Raw genomic sequence first — 24804 nt, forward strand, 5'->3', positions numbered from 1 at the left:
ATCTACTCCACCATCCAGCACTTCCGGCACTCTGGCAACGACAATGAATTCATGTTCCAACGGGGCATAAACCTGTGGTTTATGTTTTCCGTACAAACTCTTCCAAGTACGTCGCACGTGGACTTCGTGAATTCACCTATATATCTCATTTCACTACGGATATCCGGCCCATCAAAGGCACCAAAAATTAGGCAGATGATGCTCTCTCCCGCATCAACTGTGGACTGGCAACGTCTAGCTCGGGCCTACAGGGACGACTGTGACCGGCAAGCGCTGCGTGATCATCTCTGTTCTCTCTGTCTGCAACTCGTTCATCACCCACTTGTACCTGGCTCACTCTGGTGTGTCGTGTCAGCGGCTGCAGCTCACCCTTCAGTCCGGCTACCTTCCAGCGTGCGGTGTTCTAATCTTTTCGCCATAACTGCCACGTAGCGCCTCGTTACAAGGCGCTACATCTGACCAAGCAATAACGACGGTCGATGTTCGCCAGTGGGCACGTTCGGGCCTCGCGTGCCAGATAGCCAAAGTGACCCACCACATGAAGACTCCCACAAAGTATTTTTTGCCACCTGCCTGCTGTTTTGACTACGCCCATCTTCATTTGCCTGGGCCACTTCCTCCCTGTCATGACTGCAGGTACATTTTAACAATAATTGACCCCTTCAACCGTTGGCCCGAAGCCGTGCCCATTCTGATTATCACTGCGGAAGCAGCAGCCAAAGCCTTCGTTTCAGCATTGGTTTCCCTGTTCGGCTGCCCCAGCCTCGTGACTACTTATCGCGGCCGGTAATTTGACTATAGCGTCTTCAGTTCTCTTCACCGCGTCCTCAGCTCTAAACACTGCTGCACCACTACATATCACCCCTGTGCCAGTGGTTTGGTTGAATGACGCCACCGTCAGATCAAGGCTGCCCTCACTGCGCGCCTGAATCTGGAGCACTGGGTCGCCTACCATGATATGGCGCTTCTCGGCCTACGCCCTGTCCTTCGTCGCGAACTCAATTGGATGCTCTCCAGCCGAACTCGTCTGTGGTACGCCTCTGTGGCTTCCGAGAAACTTGTTGGTTCCTTTGGAACCCTCTGCCTAGCCGCTGCAGTACTTTTAATGCCTACAGGACTGCATTAAGCAACTGCGTGTCATACCGCCCATATATAGAAGCCGCAGCATCTTTGTGCATACAGACCTTGCGTCTTCGACCCTCGTTTTTCTGAGCAAATGCTGTAAAGGCTCCTCTTATACCCTTCTACGCTGGGCCGTACCTTGTCCTCCGCAGGACACCGAAGTCTGCCACCTTCATATTGCTGAACGCGTAAGTTAACGCTATAAAAACCACAGATTCAAGAAATGTGTACTAAGACAAGCGCTACTGAAAACTGTTTAACGGAAGTACAGAATTGCCCATACATCCTATTGTTACGCATGCGCATACCGAGCAATCAAACCGGGCACATGTGCATCAAAGGCGGCTGCGCAAGAAGTCACATTCAGTATCAAGTAATTAGACAGAAGGCTTACCTATACGCCGATCTCTATTCTTGATGAGGAAGGCCTAGAGTGCAAGTCGGAAAGAAGTGTTACCACTCCAGCTTAGAAAGGTGGCCTCAGAAAATCAAGCGCCGCACCCACACGCGGTAATATAAGGTTCACATGTTTTTTTTTTTTTTTTGTGGCCAACAAGCTTTCGAAGCTATGCTGTCGTTTGCTGTGAGATCAGGCGGGGCTACCGCACTGAAGCACTTTGTTAAGGGCCTCAGTAGAGTTGTGTATTCCATCTCCTTGCACCAATGTGGGCAGCTGTACATCGGTCAACCCAAGCGCTACGTGAACGACTATTTAAGAAAATTTGCGCAAGAAATAAACAAAAAGGAGGATAAGGGCGCACAAATGGTGATTCATGTTAACACGTTTGGGCGTGATGCTAGATTTTCTTCTAAGACTACTACTCTGGGCAAGTGCAGTAGGGCCTCTTCTAGACGTCCACTGAAGACCTTCTTTATCCAGAAGAACAGGTATCGGCGTATAAGTGAGCCTTATATCTCAATACTCGATGCTTAATCGGACTTCTTGCGCAACCGCCTTTAATGTACATGTACCCGGTTTTATTGCTCAATGTGCGCACGCGTGACCACAGGATATATATGCACAACTGTTTTCTTCGAATAAACAATTGTCAGTAGCCCTTGTTTTTGTCCACCTTTCTTGTATCTGTGGTTTTTATTGTGCTAAGTTACTTGTACAGTTGTGGAAAATCAACGAGCCCAACACTCAACTCTTCTAGAATACCATCGTATGGTCTCAAAGAGGTGGTCTCTTTAGACAGCACCAAACTGACCTCCCTCGGGACGCCTTCCACGAAACTACCCGGGGATGTCGGCGGCGTATCCGCGGATCTGCATGGAACCAAGACAGCACCTTCTCCCCTTCGTCGACGAGTAGGGCCCACCGATGCCACTACGTGCGGACGCTAAAGGTCGGCACTGCAAAAGATGGCGAAAATAAAGTTGGGCGGAGCGTGCTCGCGGCACAAGTGCAGCACGCGCTAGTCCGTTCTAAGAGTTTGCTACGCTGGTCTTCTGGTCCTGGCGCTCCACTGCAACCGCTCTGTTCCCGAAGGTATCAAGTCTATGAAGCTCCAATGCACGTCAAGAAGAATCGTAAATGAACACGTTGGTAGTAATGGTCCATGTTTATGGCAGTACTTTTTCTGAGAGAGAATGCAAGAAAGACACAATGCGACGGACATAGAGTTATGCAATCTTCTAAATGCGCGATTTTACACAAAGGATAGTACACGAGAGTGCTATCAGCCATTGTCGGCAGACTAGGCGTGGTTAAAGCTGTACTATTCACTTCTGCTGCAGGTTGAACCTAGCCCACCGGTCAAGTCCACTCGTATGATCAGGACAAGAGTTCTCAAGAATAGACAGTTCTTACAAGGAGTAATAGCTCAAGTTCTACTTTCATGTCGAAGATTTTAAGCACGCATTTACTTCTTGTCTCTACGGTGTCCACACATGAAATCTGCAACGCCGATGCGACACCCTGTTAACATACATGCTATTGCCATGCCCTCAAGCCACACTTACCGACAATTCTCTGAGGTGTAACTACTTGGATGTGTCGATCGGCATGCATCCTGATAATAAAATATTGATTTCGTCAGGTGGATTGCGTTAGCTTTTTTCGAAACAAACAGAAAGTTATGGGACTTTCGAAAGAGCGGCGTGTCAGAGCTGGCATCGGCGCTTCTACGAGAAAACACTACATTGAGCATTCATGTAGGCTTTTTTATATATTGTTGCTCTACTGAAAAAAAGGTATATTCATGTCGATTGGCACAGACGAGAGAACTAGCTATGGAAATGGGTAGTAGCAGCCTAACCTGCGTCCGGGATTAGTGTGGTCCTTTTGTGGGTTTACGTTGAAACACAAGCACCCCACTCCCCCCGCAAAAAAAATAAACACATTCTGTTTTTTTACTTGACTGCGTGCATTTCAGTAATGATATAAATGTGCTAGTGGTGGCATAAGCTTTAACTCTGGTCCGAAAAAGCGTAGCAGTTTTCCTTATGCATGAAATGTAAACAACACCATGAACAGTGCTTCCTGAAGTTCACACAATATGCGCTCAAGTTGTCCGCAGGTTCTGGTGGGATTCATGTAAGAATTTTTATGCTGAAACAGCCATATTTGATAATATGCCTAATCGATGCGCGTAGGTAATCAGTTATTAGATATTATCTGTTTAAGTGCTGCATTATAGGGATTTCTGCCGGTGCTGTTCGGAATTGTCGTCTCCAGGATATTAGGCATGATATGTTAAGTTGAGGATTATACTCAGCTTGTCTGCTTAAAGTGCTGATTTCGAATCCTGGTATTGCCTAATTAAAAAAAATATTATGTGGACTAGAATGCTGTATATTAGCTATTATAGTAAGCTGCATGTCCTGGTATGCAGGCAGCGTGTACTTTTTTGTCCTGCAGCTGCTCTGCGCACTAGTAAACAATGCAATACTGGGCGTCTAATCGAGCATGGCATTTAAGACTGGGTCCCAGAGGAACTCAGTTTTGAAGTTGAGACATAGTTAGCGCTTCATTCGCCAAATTTGTGAAAGCGGGATATTTTTTTTTTGTGATGAAGGCTTACCCTTGAGGCATAATTCTTGGAGCGTATATGTGTTTTCTATGTGTGCTGTGAGGCCTGCGTTGTGTATGAATTGAAGCAGTGTTTTGTGAAATCGGTTGTCATGTATCCAGTGGTCATAGCTGGTTGTCACATTGTAGCGGAGGCCGGCTTGCAGTAGGAGACGCGAGCGTTCCGATTGTCAAGCCGTACATGTCCATATTAGGCGGTATGCATCTGATTCCACCACAGGAACGGAGCAGTATGGACATGTAGCACCCAGTGGTAAATGCGACCAGTTCCCCCTTTAGACAACAGCCGGTGTAAGGGCCGCCCCGGCCCGAAGCCTCCCAAGCACAACTTGCTCCGCCCTAGTAAGGTGAAGGGGGAGGGAGCAGACACACGGTGGGATAAGAGCGCGTGTGTCCTGCGGGAGAACATTTTTACGGGCTCGCAGCGAGTTACGGGGTTGGGGTGGGAGGGGAATAGGTGGAGGATCAGGATTAGGAGGGCAGTGTGCCTGCTGGTCAGCAGCAATGTTGTGAGGGTTCGCTGAATTGCCTTGAATCCAGTGTACCTTGACACAAGTAGCTGTCTTAATATTCAAAGTGTGTATTCTCTCGCAGATTTCCATCGCCTTATCAACCTTCTTGAGTTCCTGAATAGCCACTAAAGAATCCGTGAAGATATCTAGTTTCTTGATGGTAGGCAGCTTAGATGTCGCATCTTGCACAGCGTTGTGGATGGCTTGAAGTTCTATTACTAGAGCGCTGGCTTTCGTAGATAAATAGCGCTGGTGGCCGCTGATGAAATTATGCGTAGTACTCAGGAATGATGTCCTTCCGCCGTCTGGGAGAATGGCAGCATCTGTATAGACTTTGCATGTGTTAACGCATGATGCATCGACGATGTTGTGTTCGCCAATAGTACCTTTTGTATTGCTGCGTCGTAACTTCGTTGGCTTATTAGTTGTGATGCTGGTGAATTCCCAGGGAGGCATTGGGTAGGGCTGATTGTCAATCTGAGAGCCGCGGTGAAAATGAGCATGCAACGCAGCGACAGCCGGAATAAGTTGCTTTTTTATTTCATGTGCTTTTTCGCGTTGCAAAATTAGCTCTGCAATTGTGTTGAGCTGGGCATGTTCCTGTAGGGCTGGTATCGGAGTGATGCGGGGCTGTGCTGTGATTGTGCGCATAGCATCGCGATTAATCGTCTCAAACTGTGCCAGCTGTGCCAAAGTCAGCCCTTGAAATTGTGCTTGATATAAAATTCGTGGCTGCAAGACTGCACGCACCAACCGTCGAGCTACGTCAGTACGAGCTCCAGCTACGTTTGCTGCAATGCGACGAATAAGGTGAAGTGTTTTTGCCTAACTCTGTGTGGTTTTACGGAGCCAGTGTGCACCACTGCCGGATTGGTGAATATCGAGACCCAGTATGCGGACCTCAGAAGCCTCAGGGATTGTCAGTGCGCCGAGTCTAAATGTAAAGGGGTGCTGCGTGATTCTTGTGGGTCCTTTCTTGTTGGCCACCACAATATAGCTTGATTTTTGGGCGGAAATGTCCAATCCTGCTTTCCGAGCGTAGTTTAGCACATCAAGGGCTTCTTGAAGCTGTTGAGTTTGTCTAGATATATCTTTATGCACGGACCACAAAGTGACGTCATCCGCATAGATTAAGAACCTCACACCTGGAATCCGATGTAGTTGCCAGGCTAGAGGTATTAGAGCAACGTTGAAGAGAAGAGGATCCAGAACCGAACCTTGTGGGACTCCTCTGTTCGATGTAAAGTATCATCTTGCCTTCCATCTACTCTAATCGCAAATGTGCGATTCTGAAGGAATGAGTAGATGAATCTTATCACCCGCGGACAAGTCCCAGGTCGATGAGGTTGGCTATAATGATTTCATGGTCTATATTGTCATAAGCTTTCGTTATGTCTGTTGCTACTACCGTGTGCACAGCGTGACTGTGTGGAGAAACCTGTAAAACATCGTCTGATAACACAGAAAGTCCGTCTTCAGTTCCCAAGTAAGAACAAAATCCAATTTGAGCAGGATGATGTTTATTGTGGCGTTCAAGCCACCAGGAAACTCGGGTGGCCAGCATCTTTTCAGCGAGTTTGCAGACAGTTGAGGTTAGTGAAATTGGGCGTAAAGACTGCAGGCTATTTGGAGACTTTCCTGGTTTCGGAATCGCGACAACACTTGAATGCTTCCAATCAGGTGGAACGTTTCCAGTCTCCCATACTTTATTAATAGCCTGAAGAAGTGCTTCGAGAGCTGCTCCTTCCATGCTTTTGAAAACCTCACAAGGAATACCATCGGGACCAGGTGTTGTTCGTTGCTTCGAAGTTTCAATCGCCGCTATTAGTTCGGCCATGCTGGAAGGGCTGGAGATATCGGATTTGGAGGTTGTGTGAGACTCATCAATTTCGGGGCAGTTTATAGGTGACGCTTGATCGTGTTTCGGGAAAAACGCTCTAGCAGCGTGTTCTGCAAATTGATGCGGCGAACTCTGCATCGCTAACCTAATGCTCGCTGCAGGGTCAGGTTGCTTATGACCGCGTTCTATTGACCAGAACGTACGCCAAAGGGCTCTGTTTCCAATGCCCGATCCAAGATTCTCGCACCACTCATACCATCGTCGTCGAGAAAGTTGTTTTTCGTGCTGACGCGCCTTCACCGCAATATGGTTAGCACGTGCACGGCTACCTGGTGCATCGACATTCCTCGACGCATACAATTCTGCCTGACGTCGCTTTGCCCAAAGTCGCAAAAGGGTGAGGTCCGGTTGAGGTTGTTCCTCGTCAACTGTGGTTACAGTGGTGTTCTTCCATAGCAGTTCTTTAAAAGCGGGAAGAATTTCTGAGGGCTCTGAGGGTACTTTATCAATCGATGATTCCCAAAACTTATCCCAATGCGTGACTGATACTCGTCGTCGAATTTTCTTTATGTACGTTCTGTGCAAACCAATCATCATTGATATATGACCACTGCCCCATGTATCTGGTTCCACCCGCCACTGCGGCATTCCAGGACCAAACCACCACGTGAGGTCCGGAGCGTTTGTTCTAGATACTGCGTGTACAGCACAGGCAGCCACAGCATGATGGTTCAGCAGTGTAAATGTGGCATTGCTCATGATGTTTTTAGGTTGGTATCCTCTTCGGGAGTTGTACTTGTACCCCCATTCTGCATGTGGGGCATTGAAGTCTCCACCCACGAGAATAGGAATTCCCGGGTACGTGGACCGCAGATGGGCTATCCACCCCAAGTTCAAACGTGTGCGCTGCGGTCTGGCGTAGAATGACACTAGAATGACAGGAGTCTTCACTGGTCGTGTCAGGTACCCGACAACTTCTTGATTACCACTACTCCATGGCTCCAGGTCAATCACTGTATGAGGAATATGCGATAATATATAAACTGCAGCTTTTCCTGGAGCTGAAGTCATTGTTGTAGCACGTCTATCTCTAATAGATAGGTTATGGCACCCATTAAAATTGGATAGAGAGCATAGCTTATTATGCTCTTGAATAAGCAGTGCCCACACATGTAGCTTATTGTATTTAAGCTTGGTTTTAATTTCTCCTAACTTGGAGTTTAGGCCCCGACAATTCCACTGTAGAATTCCATCCTGTGACAGCTGCTGCAGAGAATTAGCCATGATGCACGCAATTCTTAATGAGCAACGTTAGTTGAGCAAGTTGATCTAAAACTGCTGTCCAAACAGCTTCGTTGACCTTTGGTGCCGGACGGGATCCAGGCGTAACGGTGGCACTAGCAGTGGTTGATGCGTCACGTGTCGGTCCTATTTTCTGACAACGGAGAATTACCAATTCTTTATGTTTGCGTAGACGCTCAATCTCTCTGGCCAGTGCGTCTATGCGAGCGTCAATGTCATCATGGTCATCATCTGACTGATGCAGAGGTTCCGGTAATTTCTGTTTCTTTGTCTGCGACTGCTTGCCACGTTTAAGAACAGAAGAATACAGTTGTGTTTCTGGGGCTTTTTCTTCTTCTGCCAGGATCATCTCTGGCTCTTCTGCAAGAACCTCATAACGATTGTGTGTTGTTACTATAGTCGTTTTTGGTATAGCCTTTCGTATCCGTATTGTGCCCTTCTGTTTAGTCGGACAATTTGTGCTTGTCAAATCGTGCTCATCAGATTTGCGTAAGCCACATCGATATCGTGGTTGGCCTTCTGGTGTGAGCTTTTCTGGATCAATAGGACGCTGTGGGCAAAATGCCTGCATGTGTCCACGTTGAAAGCAGCGGTAGCAGAATATTGCTCGAGGGAGGTAGGGTTTAGGTCGCAATATGCAACCATAGTAATAAAACCGTTCTGGGATACATTGAGGGCCCTGCACCGTCACTAAGCATGTACGGCTTTCGCCCATGAATCTAGCTGCGAGCACCCTGTGTGTCGTGGAGGTCAATTCACGAAATATTATCTCAGGGGTGTCTTCTGGGTCAATGCCATAGACAACACACCTCTGTATATTAGGGCCCGATGCAAAGTAGCACTGCACAGGCAGGTGTTGATCTTCTGACAGCGGGATAGATGTTAAAGTGCACATTTTCTGCACATCACTGAGAGATGCCAAGTGCACAGCGATCGAGTTGGTAGATTTATATGCTGCGAACCCTTTGCATCCGGTGGTTTCAAGAGATTGGTCAATGACCATTTGGACATATTTGGGGCTACTGAAGTTATGTCGTACCATGAAAGGGGCCGTATATGAGCTCGATATGATTGAGAAGGGGTGGGCGTTGGGTAAGACTTAGAGGGAGCGGGCGTAGGGGAGGCCGTGGAGGAATAGTCTGGGGTGGCCCTTACCTTTTTTGTGGGTTGCTCCGATGCGATGGCGTCTTGTTGAAGCACGGTGATAGGGGGACCTCGCTTGGCTGCATTCGTCGAACCGCCAGATGGCTGCACGTCCATAGGGTCACCAGTGTCCGTCGGCACGACTGCGGATAGGTTCACATTCACATCACGAAGAGGACTGTCCTTCGGTGTTGTATTTTGGGTATTCGAGCTATCGGATGCACACTTCGGTTGCATTGTTAGTATGGATGTTGTCACGCGCAGCAGTCCAGGGGAAGGTACACATGAGGAGCTCACATCTGGCACAAACACTTCTTCGTCGGGCGAGCGCGGCGGCTCGGCTGCACTAAGCCTAAGCGCCAGCCGTGCTTGTTTTGAGTCTATCAGAGGAGCAGGATCAGTAGGACAAGACAAAGAAGAGCCCTCACCAGAGTCCACAGGTCCCCATAGGCTTCCGATGAGCTTCGTATCCGGATAAGGGCGAGATTTTCTTTGCTGTCGAGCAAATTCCAAGGAACACAAGGAAACCACGTCTGCGTGGAAACGTCGTCATCTTCGGGATATGTCCTCCCGAAAGATGTAATTTCAAACTGTTTATTGAGGCGACAAAAAAGCCCAAAATAAGGTATTGATTCTTCCCTGGAGCGTGTGGTTAAATGTTGCAGGCGCCATTGCTTGCCACTCTAAAGTATTAGACATGCTGACATCATTTTGACTTTCCCATGTATTACCGCGATAAGTTGATGTGGCGCCCTCTAGCGAGGGACGTCACGGCCAGGACGCCGCTAACTATAGCTCGCTCGGCTGTCGCGTGCGCTCGTTCCCTACATGCACGCTTGGTGTATTGGGGGCATGTGCCATACTTATCGAAGGATTTGTCGGCTTCTTTGTGCTGCCATGCTTGAACCGCAATTTCTTGTTCAAAACCATGTGATTCGAGAAAATTTCGGGCTTAGATAACGCAAGCTATGTAGCGTTGAAGGGGTCTACTAGTTTTGCAATGCATTTATACGCTGTGTCGATAAATTTTGTCTAAAAAGAATATCGGCGAATTCAACCCGCGAAGTTGTGTATGATGCTCAGCTAAACACTCAACATTGCCTTAGTACTTATTTATGAGAGATATTGCATTTTTACATGGAAGAAAAATCTTATTTGGTGCCGACATTATTCCGCGATAGGGCACTGCGCAGCGAAGCTTTCGTCATTATTCTTATTACTATTGCGAGTTGTTCTAGTTAAATAAGCCCGCTTTATAATGCGTCAAACGAAGAGCTAGGCGCGTTTTGCACGAAAAAGCTTGCTACTATACTTTCCCCAGTCTATGAAACAGGCGCCCAGAAAACGCATTGTTCATGGTGGTTAACACGACGGTCGGCCATCCAATGGCTTCACGAATATTATTACAGCGATCACCTGAGAGAAAAGTTTCGCAGTTAAGATCAAGAGCTAATCAACGGGCGCTACGTATGTCTATCACAGTGGCCTTCATAGTTGCCCTCAGTAGCCTTTATCGACAATATGACATACCTCTCAAGCGACGCAAGCAACCGATTGTCGTTATGGTGAGGCACGCTTTTTTCGCGAAATCCATCATTTCCCTAAAACTGCGAATTGACACCCTGGTGCAGCTTTTTTTACAATGCCAATTGCACTGCCTTAGCTATGCTCGAGGCAATACAGCGCAGCATAGGTTGCCAAGAATAGCAAAACTCAAACACATTATGCCTCACCACGTCTCGAACGTGTGTTATTTGAGTATACAAACTGAGAACTATTCGCTTCGTGAGCAAACCAAATTGGACCTCGCGTACCCGCCTCATCAGACGCCACAGGCCTCACATGAATTCTCTTGATTTTTGACCACCGCGCGTGAACGATATGTTGAATATTTTCCCTTTACTACTAGTAAATGAGGCTTCCGTTTCTTTCTGGCTGCGGCTGCGCGATGGAAAAGACATATTTCAATCAAATTTGGACCGGGCAGCTTGTGTCAGTTTTTTAGACGGATGCGTCATGTCGGTTCCTCAAGCAACAAGCCCCAGTACATTACATAAGTGAGTTGAACGTGTAGCACACAAAAGGGAATAAATATTGGTATGTTTCTTTATATATGTTGCAAACAGCTGTAGGCGTCAATTAGCTTTACATGAAATTACCGCCGCCTAATATCGGTGAAGAAAGGCCTAATTGTGAGAAAGAGTTAAAGAAGTGGTGATGGTAGAACCTAAATAGCAATGTGGCTCTTGTACTTAATAAAAAAAGAACAAGCACAATATGATAAGTCCTCGGGCTGCTGCGGTGCGCTACTGTGAAGGAATTGGAAATAATACCTTGAACTGTTTGTAGTGACCAAACATTTTGAAGCGGGCTAAAATCAAAGTAAATGCTGTAGAGGTCATATATCGCCAGCGTTTCTGAGATGCTTGTTGCATCACGATTGGTATGATGTCTTAACTGGATTCTTATCTGCTATGTTATGCATTTATTATTAACGTGAGCACCGGCCGCAAAATGTATATTCGCGCATAAAAAGCCGCAGTGGGCTGGTTTCGGCTCCTTCAGCTGGTACTATAGCGTTACCTTTGAGCAGTCTATTGTCATATAGGAAGTAGACTCTTTTAATAAATTTTTGCTAATAAATGCGTCACCAAAATATTCGAGACGACCGTCATCAGTATAAAAGCCCAGGAAACGAGAGTAAGCAAACGGAAACACTGCAGAAGGCACCCGCACACCGCCCGAACGGAAGCAAAAAACAGGGGAGCAGGCGATCGCTAAAGCTCGCGCCTCATCAGACGCCATCCGAATGAAGCAAGGAGAAGCCACCCGTCCTTACACGGTCGTACAACCTGGGTTGTCATTCAGAAACGCGCTCCGTGGTCGCGGCGCCCAGCCGGCGGGGCAAGCGCAGACGCAACAGCCTACTACCTCCGCCACCTCCCAAAGGATGCAGTTATTGCGGCCCTCGCAGCAGCACTGCGCGTTCTCATAGAGACAGCAGCGATGGACGACGCCACTCGGCAAATGTGCGCCGCGGCCCTTGCAGCCCAGCAGCCCAGCATGGATAGGCGATCTCCGAAACGTCGGCCGCGCATCCTCCAGTGGAATGTCCGCTCGATGCGCTGCCGCCACGCAGAACTCGCCGAGTGCCTCTCACTATACGAATATGACGTGCTCGAGCTACAAGAAACTTACGCGTTTCCCGGCGAGTTTAATCTCCCCGGATTTGCGGCCTATCACAGTGCCACCGAATGCCAGTCGCAGACCTGCAAAAAGACTCATTGCTGTGACCCACTGCATTCGCCTGGACGGTCCCGCGCATCTCTGTATGTTCGCGCATGTCTCGCGCAAGCCAACGTAAATGTCACAGACATCGTGACCAGTGGCATCGAGTGCGTGGCCGTGACTGCCCGTGTTGGGGGTGCCGAAACCTGTGTCGCCAGTGTTTATGTTCGGCCCTTGCGTCGGTGGGTCAGTTCCTTCGTGGTTACGCTTGTCGCTCGCATCGGGGTTGACTGTGTGGTATTGGGTGACTTCAACAGTCCCCACACAACATGGGGGTGCCCGCACACCGAGCCGCGAGGTAGGGACTTGCTGAACTCCATCCTTTCTGCGGGCCTCCTACTTCTCAACAGCGGCAGTGCCACATTCGTGCGCCGGGGCACGCGGAAGTGCGCCATCGACTTGTCGCTAGTGAGTGAGCTTTGCCACTACGAGTGGCGACGCAGCCCCGACACTCAGGGCTCCGATCATTACCCGATCTCCCTCGAGCCGCACGCTGCAGCTCTTGGACCGCGGCGCTCCTACCGTGTCACCAACTGGACGCAGTTTAGAAAACTCTGTGCCACACCCCCTACTGCGAACATCGATTTCCTGACTCCCGTGACACGTTGTGTCGACGCCGCCACGAGATGGTGTTCTGTGCCTGCGGGAACGCCAGTGCCCGACATCAAGCTGCTTAACCTTCGAGCGGTACGGCGCCGCGCTGAACATCGAGCCATGAATAGTGACAGGAAAGAGGATTGGACTCTCTACAATCGCCTTGATGCGGCTTGCCGCCATTATGCCAGGCAGCGGCGCGATCAGAGCTGCAACAGTTTTTGTGTGTCGCTCTACGATACGCTCAACAGATCGAGCCCGTGGCGCATTCTCAGCGCTCTCCTTCGACAGAAGGCCCCTCGCTGTCCTGCGCTTTCCATAGTGGTCGCCCAGGGCTTCAGCGCAGAGCAGCTCGCGGACGCGTTCGCCGCCGCCTTTGCATCGCCGCCGCCGTTGCTTCCGCCGGATGGCTCAGTTTTCGAGCTTCCCGAGCTTCCTGAGCACAACAAAGCCGCTCTCCTCGCGCCGCTGCGCTATTTCCCGACGAACGGAATTCTGCAGCAGGTCAAGGCGCTGTGCACGGAGGACTTCACCTTGAGCGAGGTTCGCATCGTGCTCAACGCTCGGAGGCAACGTTCTGCGCCGGGCGCGGATGGAATCACCTAGCAGACGCTGCGATACATCGACAACGAGCAGCTCCCATCGCTGTTGGAGGTGTACAACCGCGTCTGGCGCACCGGCGTCGTCCCTTCCGAGTGGAAAGAAGCAACCGTGGTACCGCTCCTCACGTGTGGCAAACCGCGAAGCAGCGTGAGTTCCTACCACCCGGTTCAACTCGCGTCTGTCGCCGGTAAGACACTCGAAGCCATGGCACTTCGTCATCTGGAGTGGATTGCGGCGGCACTCGACGCATTCGCTCCTTGCAGAGCGGCTTCCGCCGGCTACGCGCAACGGCTAACGCCCTGGCTGAGGTTGTCGCTACTTTCGAGCAGGCGGCGGGCCGTCGCGAGGCCGGCTACCTCGTCCTGCTTGATGTACAGGGCGCCTTCGATGGGTTGCCGCATTCTACGATCGTCAGCGCGCTGCACGAGCTCGGCATCACCGACCGGCTGCTCGGCTACGTACGAGCCTTTTTGTCTGATCGCACGCTTCGGGTGCGGGTTGGAGGTGCGCTCAGCCGGCCGCGCAGTGGGTTTTCTGGCGTTCCGCAGAAGCATATACAGTGCTAAAAAAAGCGGGCACGTCCTGTACTACCGGGGCTTAGCGGAGAGACGAGACCTAGGAGCCGGGTTCCTGATCAAGATCAGTGATAGGGCCAAAATAGAATCCTGGAAATATCCTGGGGCGTATCCTGGTACGGATTCTATCCTGGCAGGCTCGCCAATCGGCCCGTAGATCAGTGTTCCTGATCTACGAGCCGCGCAGGTGTTAGGAGAGATGTAGCCGGGAGACGCAGGGCAACACAGCAAACAGATCTTAATTTACCCAAACTTAAAATGCAAAACTGAAAACTCAATTGTCAAAAAGAAAACTCTACACTTTTATAGCCTAAATATGTCCTTATCTTCGCCTACGTTCGTCCTTAGCGGTTCCTAGGCGATAGTCAGGCAACCCTAACCTATGGCTGCGCACGAACACAAAGGAGCGTCCTTGCAGCATCTTGTCGTCAGCTGTATCCTCTGAGTCCGATGCCTGTCAGATCTTCCCCATCGCTGACGTGGTAGACGTAGCTGCCTTGATACCGGCCAGTCCACCTGTTCATCTTTTGATGGCGGTGTCCCGAACCCTGTCGGTGACGTGGCACCACAGCCTCGCTGCCTAAGCCTAGCCCTGGGTCCCGCCGCTACTTCTTCGAGTGCTGAAGAGATGCCCCGGGGACTATCGTACATGCTGGTCCGCCTCTGAAAGGGGATCCTTCTTTGAATGCGCGGCACTGCCGTGAGAGGTTGCAGCAGGTGCAAGGACACTCGCTCGAACGTCGCCGAGGTCGACGGCCACAGCCTGGATCGCCAGCGTCATGGGCTTGACCGAACCTCCATGGCTCCCGTCGCCAGTGCGATGCTGATGCCCCAACGTTTTTGGCCCAGAGCCACGTCGATAATGCCAGCTCAGCGCCGCTTCTCTCCCGATCACAGCTCGGGTCAGAACCTTGAGGGCTTATGCCGTTCGGACGGATCCGCAGGCATGGTCCTCTTCCTTTCTTTTTTCGTTGCATGGCTCTTACATATGACACGCACTGCCTCGACTCTGCAACGCTAAATACTTCCCTTCGATGGATCACAAGTCTGGATACTAGCAAATAGAAGTCGGCGAGAGAAATCGCAAAAAGACCACCTTCATCACGCTAGACGGCCTCTTTAAATTCAAGGTTATACCATTTGGACTCTGCTCGGCACCTGCGACGTACCAATGCGTTGATGGACACGGTTTTAGCAGGATTGAGGTGGCAGACCTGTCTTGTTTACTTGGACGACATCGTCGTCTTCGCCGCTAATTCTGACGATCGTCTTAGGCGGTTTGCGACAGTACTAGAGGCCATCAAATCATTGTTTGAAGCCTTTCCAAAGTCAACAACCGGAAATAAGCGGATCGTCTTGACGACAGACTACTTGAGCCGCTTCGCTGAAACGAAAGGTCTTCCGAAAGGTAGCGCGGCCGAAATGGCAAAATTCTTCGTCGAGAACATCCTGCCGTGACATGGCGCTGCAGGATTCATCATCATCGACAGAGGAACGGCCTTTACAGCGGTGCTTACCCGAGCCATTCTGCAGTATAGGCAGACAGACCACCAACTGCCTACCGAACTCAGATGAATGATCTTGAGGAGCATCCGAATAAAACCCTCACCGACCTGCTAGCAATGTACGTCGACGTCGAACACAACACCTAGGATGCCGTTCTGCCGTACGTAACGTTTACTTACAACACGGTGGTGTAAGGAACAACACAGATCCCTCCGGTCAAGCTAGTTTACAGCAGGAACCCGATGATGGCTCTCGACGCAATGCTGCCGCATGTCACCGACGAAGAGAATCTTGATGTCACCAGCTGTCTCCAGCACGCCGAAGAGGCTCGACCGCTCGCTCGCCTGTGGATCAAGAATCAGCAGATGATCGATAGCCGACAATACAACCTTCGAAGACGCTACGTCGAGTACTAGCCCGGCGACCATGTTTGGGTTCGGACCCCAATACGCCGACGAGGACTTAGCGAGAAGCTTTTACGTCGTTGTTTCGGACCGTACACGATCATCGAACGCATAGGCACACTCGACTGGGAGGTCGTGCAAGACGAAATTGCGCAATCACAGGGGCGCCGCTCAGGACGTGAAATAGTCCATATTGTGCGAATGAGGCCGTTCTACCAGTGCTAACGAACCTTGGGAATTTACATAGCTGAGCTTCGGACTTGCTTTTTTTCTTGAAGGGGGGGGGGCGGACTTTGTTACTTTCGACTTTTGTTTATTATTGTCTTACTTTTGTTCAATAGGTATCTTTTGTTTTTCGCTCTCCTGTTATGGAAGTGCTCCTTGAGAGTGGGCTTTGACATGTGTACTTGTTTATCTTTTTCAGTTGACCGCTTTTCACCGTCTAACAAATGTTATCGCTCAGCACAGGGCGAGCCCGAAAGTATCGGAGGTTTCTCGGATGCAATCGATGGTTCTACCTGTTGTATATTGCTACCGAAGCTGGAGTAATCTGATTGCATGTGTGACGAGAATTGTGTAGAACTTTCTGGAAGACACGCCGGCGCCAGTGATTACTCTGGAACATTCGATGGTTCACGTATAAAAGCCAGCGCGTTTGACCGGCAGATCCGATTTCGAGGATCGCCGGCCATGTTCGCCCCTATCGCTGTGCTTTGGGTGTAGCCTGTTTTTGTGGGCAGAAGTTCGCCCGATAAAAGTTAGTTTTGTCATTCAGAGATTGACCGCTGTGATTACCCATCACTACTGCGTGACAATATGCATATTCATCTCCCTGACGAATAACTTCTAGATTCACAAGATTACTCACCCTCCTCAACCTTTTTTGTACCGCGTGCGCTCAAACTGGTCCAGACTGACATTATTGTTTTTTTTTCTTTGCAATGTGTTCTTAGGTGAAAATGGCTACTGCGTCATAAGTTTCTTTGCGAAGTACCGTTCTGGGGCTGCTTACTGTTTTATGTTGTTATACCAATAAGCCAGCAAATCCCAATGTTACGAATTTTACCTCTGATGCAAAACTATTTGCGTCTCGAACTTGAGACTGCGGCTTGCGCTTATTCTGTCTAGTGGCTTGCTGAAAACTTGGATTTCACATTCTTCTGGTGAAAGCGCGCTGCTATCACATTCTCGATTTTACACAAGCATGACTCATAAGCGGATTTGAGGTGGTTTGTTCGGTCTCAGAGTGAAGTTTAGAGAGAGGACAAAGGCAAGTTGACATTGCTTAGATATATCTTTATTTATTTATTTATTTATTTATTTATTTATTTATTTATTTATTTATTTATTTATTTATTTATAGACAATCCGATCTTTTACAAGACCTTAGCAGGGTGGCAACATACAAGTACATTCATACAAAGATACAGATCAAACAATCCTGCCGACGCTTCATCATTCATCATCATTTATTATTCCCTTAAGGGTCCCTTCGGGGACATTACATAAGGGGGGGGAAACATCGATGTGAAAGTGCCATACATCAGCTCAAAAGAAAAAACAATGCAAACGAAGGCAACAGAAAAATAAATAATAAACTGTAGAAAACATCAGGTATAAACAGAACAATGAAAATATCTCAAGCTGAGTAGCAACAAATAAATAACAAAAAGTGTACACGTAAATGTGGAACATGCTAAACATAAGTGGCAAGAAATAAGAAAAGGAAAAATAGGCGATGACACAAGCAAGACGGATTGCTGGGAGAGGAAACGCGAGGAAAAGTGGCTATTTTGGGTTGAAATGGTCTGATAGTAACTGTCTAAATTTGGAGGCATTTGACTCTAAAACCACTTCATCAGGAAGATTGTTCCATTCTTTTATGGCGATGGGAAGGAAGGATTTGTTGAAGGCGTTGGAAGAACCGTGCAAACGCTGTATACTAAGGGAGTTAAACAAACGGTGAGATGAGCGTATCGGAGCATGTAATAACTTCTCGCGCAGTGCAGGAAAGTTAAAGTATAGTTTATGAAAAAGACAGAGCATTGCCAGTTTTCGGCGGCGTGCTAGGGGTTCAAGTCTGAGAGTCAATTTTATGCCGGTAACGCTGTGCCATGGTGAGTACTGCGAAGTTATGAAGTGGGCTGCCCGGTTCTGAATGGCTTCGAGCGAATGAATCAAGTAAACCTGGTGAGGGTTCCATATGGCTGAGGCACACTCCATTTTAGAGCGGACGTATGTTTCGTATGCTAATTTCCAGATGGATGGAGGGGACATAGCCAGAGATCTTCGGATGAAACAAAGTGTTCTGGAAGTGTTAGCGCAGAGTTTCGTGATATGGTCCAGCCAAGTTAGCTTGTTAGTTATTTCGACTCCTAGGTACCTGTATGAGTTTGTTACTGATAGCGCCGTGGAGTTCAGCGAGTACGTGAAAAGGGTAGTGAAAAGTTTACGTGAAATGTGCATGCATTTACATTTCGAAATATTAAGCTGCATTAGCCAATCAGAACACCATTTCTGGATTTTGTTTAGGTGTCTTGTAATGATTCCTGGTCGGTATTATCGGAGATGCGGCGATAAATGACGCAATCGTCCGCAAAAAGACGGACAGATGATGAAATCCCAGATGGCAGGTCGTTGATGAAAATTAGGAAGAGAAGCGGAGCCAGGACGGAACCCTGGGGAACTCCAGAGATAACGTTAGTAGTTTTAGACGCATGGCTGGCGATGACTGTGAACTGTGAGCGGTTAGTTAAAAAGCAGCGAATGCAGGATAAGATAAGTGATAAGCATGCAAGTTTACACAATAGACGTTGGTCAGGAACGCGGTCAAATGCTTTTGAAAAATCTAAGTAGATGACGTCTGTTTGGAATGAAGAATCTAAATTAAGGTGAAGATCGGTTGTAAATTCGAAAAGTTGGGTTTCGCACGAGAAGCCTGCTCTGAAACCATGCTGCTTGGGGAAGAAGAAAGAATTGTGATCGAGGTGATTAGCAATATGAGAGTAGAGTATATGTTCGAAGAGCTTACATGAGATGCATGTTAGTGAAATGGGACGATAATTAGAGAGGTCAGCACGGCCGCCGCTCTTAAAAACTGGCACAACCTTGCTTGATTTTCAGTCATCCGGAATTTGACTGGTATTGAGGGACTGGGTGAAAATGAGCTGCAGGATTTGGCTTGTGAAATGTTTCGTGCTTTAAGTATTTTAGCAGGAATGTTATCAGGTCCGGGTGAAGTGGACGGCTTCAGGTTATCAATGAGCTTTGAAATTCCCTCAGATGTGATGGTTACGGGTGGCATTGGAATAAAATTTAGGCTCGGTAAAATAATGCTGTTATCCGCTGGATCATGGGTGAAAACTGAGGTAAAGTAGGAATTAATGGCGTCTGATCGCTCGCAAAGCGGGACGTCTGTGCTGTCTTGTCTTTTTAAAGATATGTTATAGGAGCTGTTTTTGTTGGGCTGTAGCAAATTCCAAAATTTCTTGGGGTTAGCACGCAATATTTCTAGAAGATCGTGACTGTAGAATTTTCTTTTGGATGACCGCAATAATCTAGTGTATTCGCGAAGGATGCCGAAGTATGTTTCCCATGTTACAGGGGATCCGGAGTTATTGGCGTTATGGAAGAGGCGCTTCTTTTTTCGTGATAGCTTACGCAACGAGTTAGAATACCATGGCTTTGTGGAATCCCCGCGAATGCAGATGAGTGGGACGTAGGCGTCTATGAGCGATAAGATTTTGTGCTTATAAGGACACCAATTTTCGTTCATGGATCTGGTAGCCATTGACGCTTGAAAGGTGGTGAAAAAGTGTTCCAGGTCGGAGTTTATGCTCGCGTAGTCAGCCTCACTGTAATCACGGATGTATTTGATGGACGGTTGACGGGGGAGACTTCAATCGTCAGGTTAAAGAACAAGAGATTGTGGTCACTCAGCGCACTGCAACATGAAAAGGATTTCATTAGCTCAGGACTGGATACAAGAATGAGGTCAAGAATATTTGAGCCTTGTGTTGACTTGTTTACTGCTTGGGAAAGGTTTGAAGCCAGGACCATTTCAAGGAAATCTTTAGATTGGCGAGATCAAGCAGTAAAAGCCTCCCAGTCGATGTCCGGGTAGGTAAAATCACTGCAAAGTATTAGATTGGCATGAGGAAAACGGGATTACAAGTCTTGAACTACAGAGTGAAGGTCCGTAATAAAGGAATGATCTGTGTCAGGTGCTCGATAACATAGAATTAGTATATTGGTACAAGAGGGAAGGCAAATTTTCAGACACAGTATTTCGCTGTGGCTGCTTATCTCGAGTAAAGTGGATGAATAAGTTGAATTCACGAGAGCAAGAATACCGCATCCCCGGCGATCTACTCGATCTCGCCTGTAGATATGAAAGGACTGTTTACTGTGGAGCAATTCTGAATCGTTAATATAAGGTGTTAGCCAAGATTCAGTAAATAAATCGATGTCAGTTCTATGGTCTTCGAGGACGGCCTCAACTGTTTCTTTTTTTGGCAGGTAGCTTCTTATATTTGTCAGTAGGACAGAAACTTTGTTAGTTTTAGCTGTGCGCAGGCATTCTGACAGCTGGACCTGCGGCAGGAAAGTGTCCCACGGCACCCACGTTAACCGCTATGAATGAAGTTCTATAACAGCATCTGTTTCAGCATTGTAAGTGAAAAGTTCTCTGCTGATAACCAACTTATCAAAGCGGATCTTAAATGAAGCGTTACTTTGTTGGGCATGAGAAAAAAGCTTTTTCCGGGCTCGCCGAACTTTAGCCGAGTAATCCTCACGAACTGAAAATGGGGTTTCTTTAAGTTTCTGTCCTGCAATTAGAATTCTTGATTTATCTTTGAAGTATGCAAGCTTAACTATTATTGGGCGGTTTTTACCTAACTCAAAACGACCTAGGCGGTGTGCACGTTCAATATCTTGGCTACCAATTGAAATACCTAAGGGTTCGGAACAGGAGGAAGTAATGTGGGCCTCAGACTGGTCCCAGCTTTCGCCGAGTTCGTCCTGAAGTCCGAGGAACAATATGTTTGTGCGTCGCAAGCGGTTTTCAGCGTCGTCACACTTGTTTGTCAGTGCTTTAACGTCTGAAGCAAGCTGGGCCAAGTCGGTGTTTGTTACGGACGCAGCTGCTTTTTCTGGGTGTGTTTCGATAGTTTTTTCGAGTATTTGGACGCGTGCTGAAAGACGATGCACCGAGTCTTCAATGTTCGTTTGTGCGGACCGGATCAAGGCAAGCTCAGGAAGTACGGTGCTCTGAGCGGATTCAATACGAAATATGGCTTGGTAAATTGTTTGCAAAGACGGCGGAGCATCGTTTCCGTTAGGGCCGGGGTTTAGTTCGACATCACCAGATAAAACAAGGAGAAGAGAAATAAGGTGGGCGTTGAGCAAGTGGAAGCAAGCGATACACAGCAACCTTTTGCAACACTCGATGGCGTCTTTGGGGCACGACACCGCTAGCAGAAATGGGTTGCTAGAGCGACAGTACGTGGCATAGGGAAGATAACTAACCTGCAGCAGATGAAGAAAGGGCGTCTGCATGACGTGTTGCGATGCGGTGGCGTGCCCCAAATGACTCCAGTTGTACAGCGGTTTATGTAGGTGCCGGATTCCCGCGCTTGTGCCAGGTTGCCAGATGGCAGACTGGTCCACCGCTGGAAGCAGCGGATGCAGGTCGATCTGGTCGTTGTCGATGTAGTCGTCGCCAACTGGCAGCCAAGCAATTTCGTTGACGTCGTGTGGCCCAAAAAAGCCTGAGCTTTTGGTGTTGGAGCATGAAGTGGCGGGGCCCCATATCTAGATTGCCTGCAGCAGATGAAAAAAGGGCGTCTGCATGACGAGTTGCGATGCGGTGGCGTGCCAATTCAAGATGGCAAAAAGACAAAATGCATACTTTATATATATATATTATCTAGATATATTGCGTGACAATATACTACTGCGCGACAATATGCATATTCAACTCTCTTACGAATAACTTCCAAATTCACAAGATTACTCTCCCTACACCACCTTTCTGTACCGCGTGCGCTGAAACTGGTCAACACTGACGTTATTGTTTTTTTTTCTTTGCAATGTGTTCTTAGGTGAAAATGGCTGCTCCATCATAAGTTTTTTTGTGAAGTCCCATTCTTGGGCTGCTTACTGTTTCATGTTGTTATACCAATGCGCCAGCAAAACTCAATTTTACGAATTTTACCTCTGAAGCAAACTATTTGGGTCTCGAACTTGAGACTGCGTCTCGCGCTTACTTCTGTCAAGTGGCTTGCTGAAATGTTGGCTTTCACATTGTTCTGGTGAAAGCGCGCTGCTACCACATTCTCTCTATTTTACACAACCATGACTCATAAGCGGATTTGAGGTGTTTTGTTCTGTCTCAGAGTGAAGCTTAGAGGACAAAGGCAAGTTCACATTGCTTAGATATATTTTTATTTATTTATTTATTTAGAGATACTCCGATCTTTTACAAGACCTTAGCAGGGTGGGAACATACAAGTACATGCACACGAACATACAGTTCAAGCAATCATGCCGACGCTTGGATTCAAGATGGCACAAGCACAAAATGCATACTTTCAATATATATATATATATATATATATATATATAAATATATATATATGGATAATATATGCAAACTTTCAGACTGTGTTTTCTTTTTACTACTTGCCTTTTTGTGTTGCACTGTTTCAGGTAACCTTGAACTCGTGCTCAAGCAAAATTTTATTTAGCTTTGAAGAAACATGCGAGATCCGGGAAAACTGCCAGCTTACCGAGGACTGCCAGGTGGTGCTCTTCCAAGGAACTGGCAACCCTGTCGATTCGTCCATTATGTTTATGCCTTACCTCCATAATGCAAGTATTTCTGTAATATGGGCCTCTTCTCGTACGCATCTCGTTCATATTTACCACAGATTCATTATGCATTTGAGTGCCTGCAGAGAACGCGGTACTGTGAAAGAAGTCTTTTAAGCTTATTTTATGAGATCAGAAATTTTCTTTGCACTGCTGAGTTTGTATTTTGCTACTAGTGGATCGCGCGGTGAAGTGGTCCCCCCAAAATTATGGTTCTTTAACCTTAGCAGTTGAACTAGTCTCAGAATATTGAAGTAACATTGCGAAGAAAAAGGCTATGTGCCTGAAATGCAAATTCGTTCCCGCTCAGTAAATGAATAAACAATGCGAAAATGGACAACATTTCGGGAATATGTTTTGTGACAACCTGAACGACATCGTATTGCGCTGTGCAAATCCAATAAAAGCTATTATTTATTTTTATTCGCCTTTAAAATGCATATTTATTGAAGTATATAGAAACTAAAAAAAATCTGTAGAATGTCGAAGAGCACTTGCGTTGGAAGGCGCTGGAAACATCTCCGACGCTTCACTTTGCATACCGCAATTATCCACTGGACTAGCGTGTTCAAGTATACATTAAAATGCAAAAACCCGATTGCAGTGTAACATGTTTCACATATATTCTTCCACTAATGATGAGCACGAAGCAGAACTTCCATAGAAGCCCTGCTTAAAGCTGTTATACCGGTTCTGGAAAATGGTATCGTCTCACTGTATTGATACAATAAATATGCTAAATCAAAGGATCAGTCAATCAGTAATTATTATACCTTACCCAAGACCAAATCTGATGCTTGAATGTTAGCGCACACGTTAGGTAAAATGTTTTATTTTAATATGAAAAGATGAGGAAAAGGACAGAACAACTGGACATAGTGTGCATGACTAAACACATTAAGTATGTACGAATATACCGACAATAAAATATCTATGTTCAATAGAAAATTGGGGAGAAAATGCCGAATAATATAATGAACCATAGTACAAAAGCGCCAAGCTCGCAAGAAACAATGCGTAGTTTAAGCAAACTGGCCGCATAACTAAATTGTATTGTGCCCCGCAGGGGCGTCTGCGTGAGCAGGCAGGCGTTTGGTGTGTTGCGACACCACGGACCCGAACACATGAGGGTTGGACCCACCCGCGTGTAGCCGTGCGCGGCTTAGCCGTGTCTGGCGTAAAGGGGATCCTGGGGGTTGAGCCGGTGCTGGGTATTTGGACCTTTAAGGCCCCCCGGCGTAGGCAACACACCCCTTTGGCCTCTGTTTCACACAGATGGCACCCCCGGACTGACCCACCCGGGGGAAATCTCCAGTCGCCTTTTCCTGTCTCGCCCTCCTTCAGTCTTCGTCTTCATCTCTTACTTTTTGACCTTTCCTGTCTCCTTCTCTCTTCTTTTTGCTTCTTTTCTCCTGGCGGCAAGGGTTAACCCTGTGTGGCAACCCAACCTTGGGTACACCATATTCGGTTATAGTGACGGCGTACGACTGGCGTCGTGCAGACTTGTATGCAAGCTCTGCCGCGTCGCCTGGCTGGGCTCCGTGGTGGGCGGTCGGCGCTGTTGCCGAAAATATAGATTTTTTCATGGAAACTTCTTTCCCCTTCCTTGCTGATCGTCCTCAGAAACGAGGGCGCACGGAAGGTGTCTTCAAGTTTTTTGGACACCAAACCCAGAATTTTCCCCGCTTTCACGTTATTCATTCTGAAAAGCCAAACAAAGTAGTGCGAAACATCCCACCATCCCTTGTTTCAATATCCCTGACTGATGTTTTTGGTCCAGGTTACAAGGTGTCGAGGATGGCAAGCGGCGACCTCCTCTTGGAGCTCCGCGACGTAAAACAATATGAGAAACTACCGCAACTAGTGTCATTCGGGGAGACCCGTATAACAGTAATCCCACACCGTACAATGAACACCACTCATGGTGTTGTGTCAGATGATGATTTGCTTGAGCTGACTGAAGCAGAACTCCTAGAGGGCTTCAGCGAACAAAATGTGATCAATGTCA

The 24804-nt window shown here is 47.7% G+C and overlaps 1 protein-coding gene across 4 annotated transcripts in view; it reads left to right on the forward strand.

Annotated features, from left to right (window-relative positions):
• Positions 1–24804, forward strand: part of LOC135897120 (calcium-activated chloride channel regulator 1-like) — a 255364-nt gene that overhangs the window by 90253 nt on the left and 140307 nt on the right. For all 4 annotated transcript variants that reach the window (XM_070520850.1, XM_070520851.1, XM_070520852.1 and 1 more), the window contains one exon: positions 22635–22796. In XM_070520850.1, coding sequence (XP_070376951.1) covers positions 22635–22796 — 162 coding nt within the window. The remainder of the gene's footprint in view (positions 1–22634; positions 22797–24804) is intronic.

This window comes from Dermacentor albipictus, chromosome 6 (genome assembly GCF_038994185.2).
Source record: "Dermacentor albipictus isolate Rhodes 1998 colony chromosome 6, USDA_Dalb.pri_finalv2, whole genome shotgun sequence".
NCBI classification, from domain to species: domain Eukaryota; kingdom Metazoa; phylum Arthropoda; class Arachnida; order Ixodida; family Ixodidae; genus Dermacentor; species Dermacentor albipictus.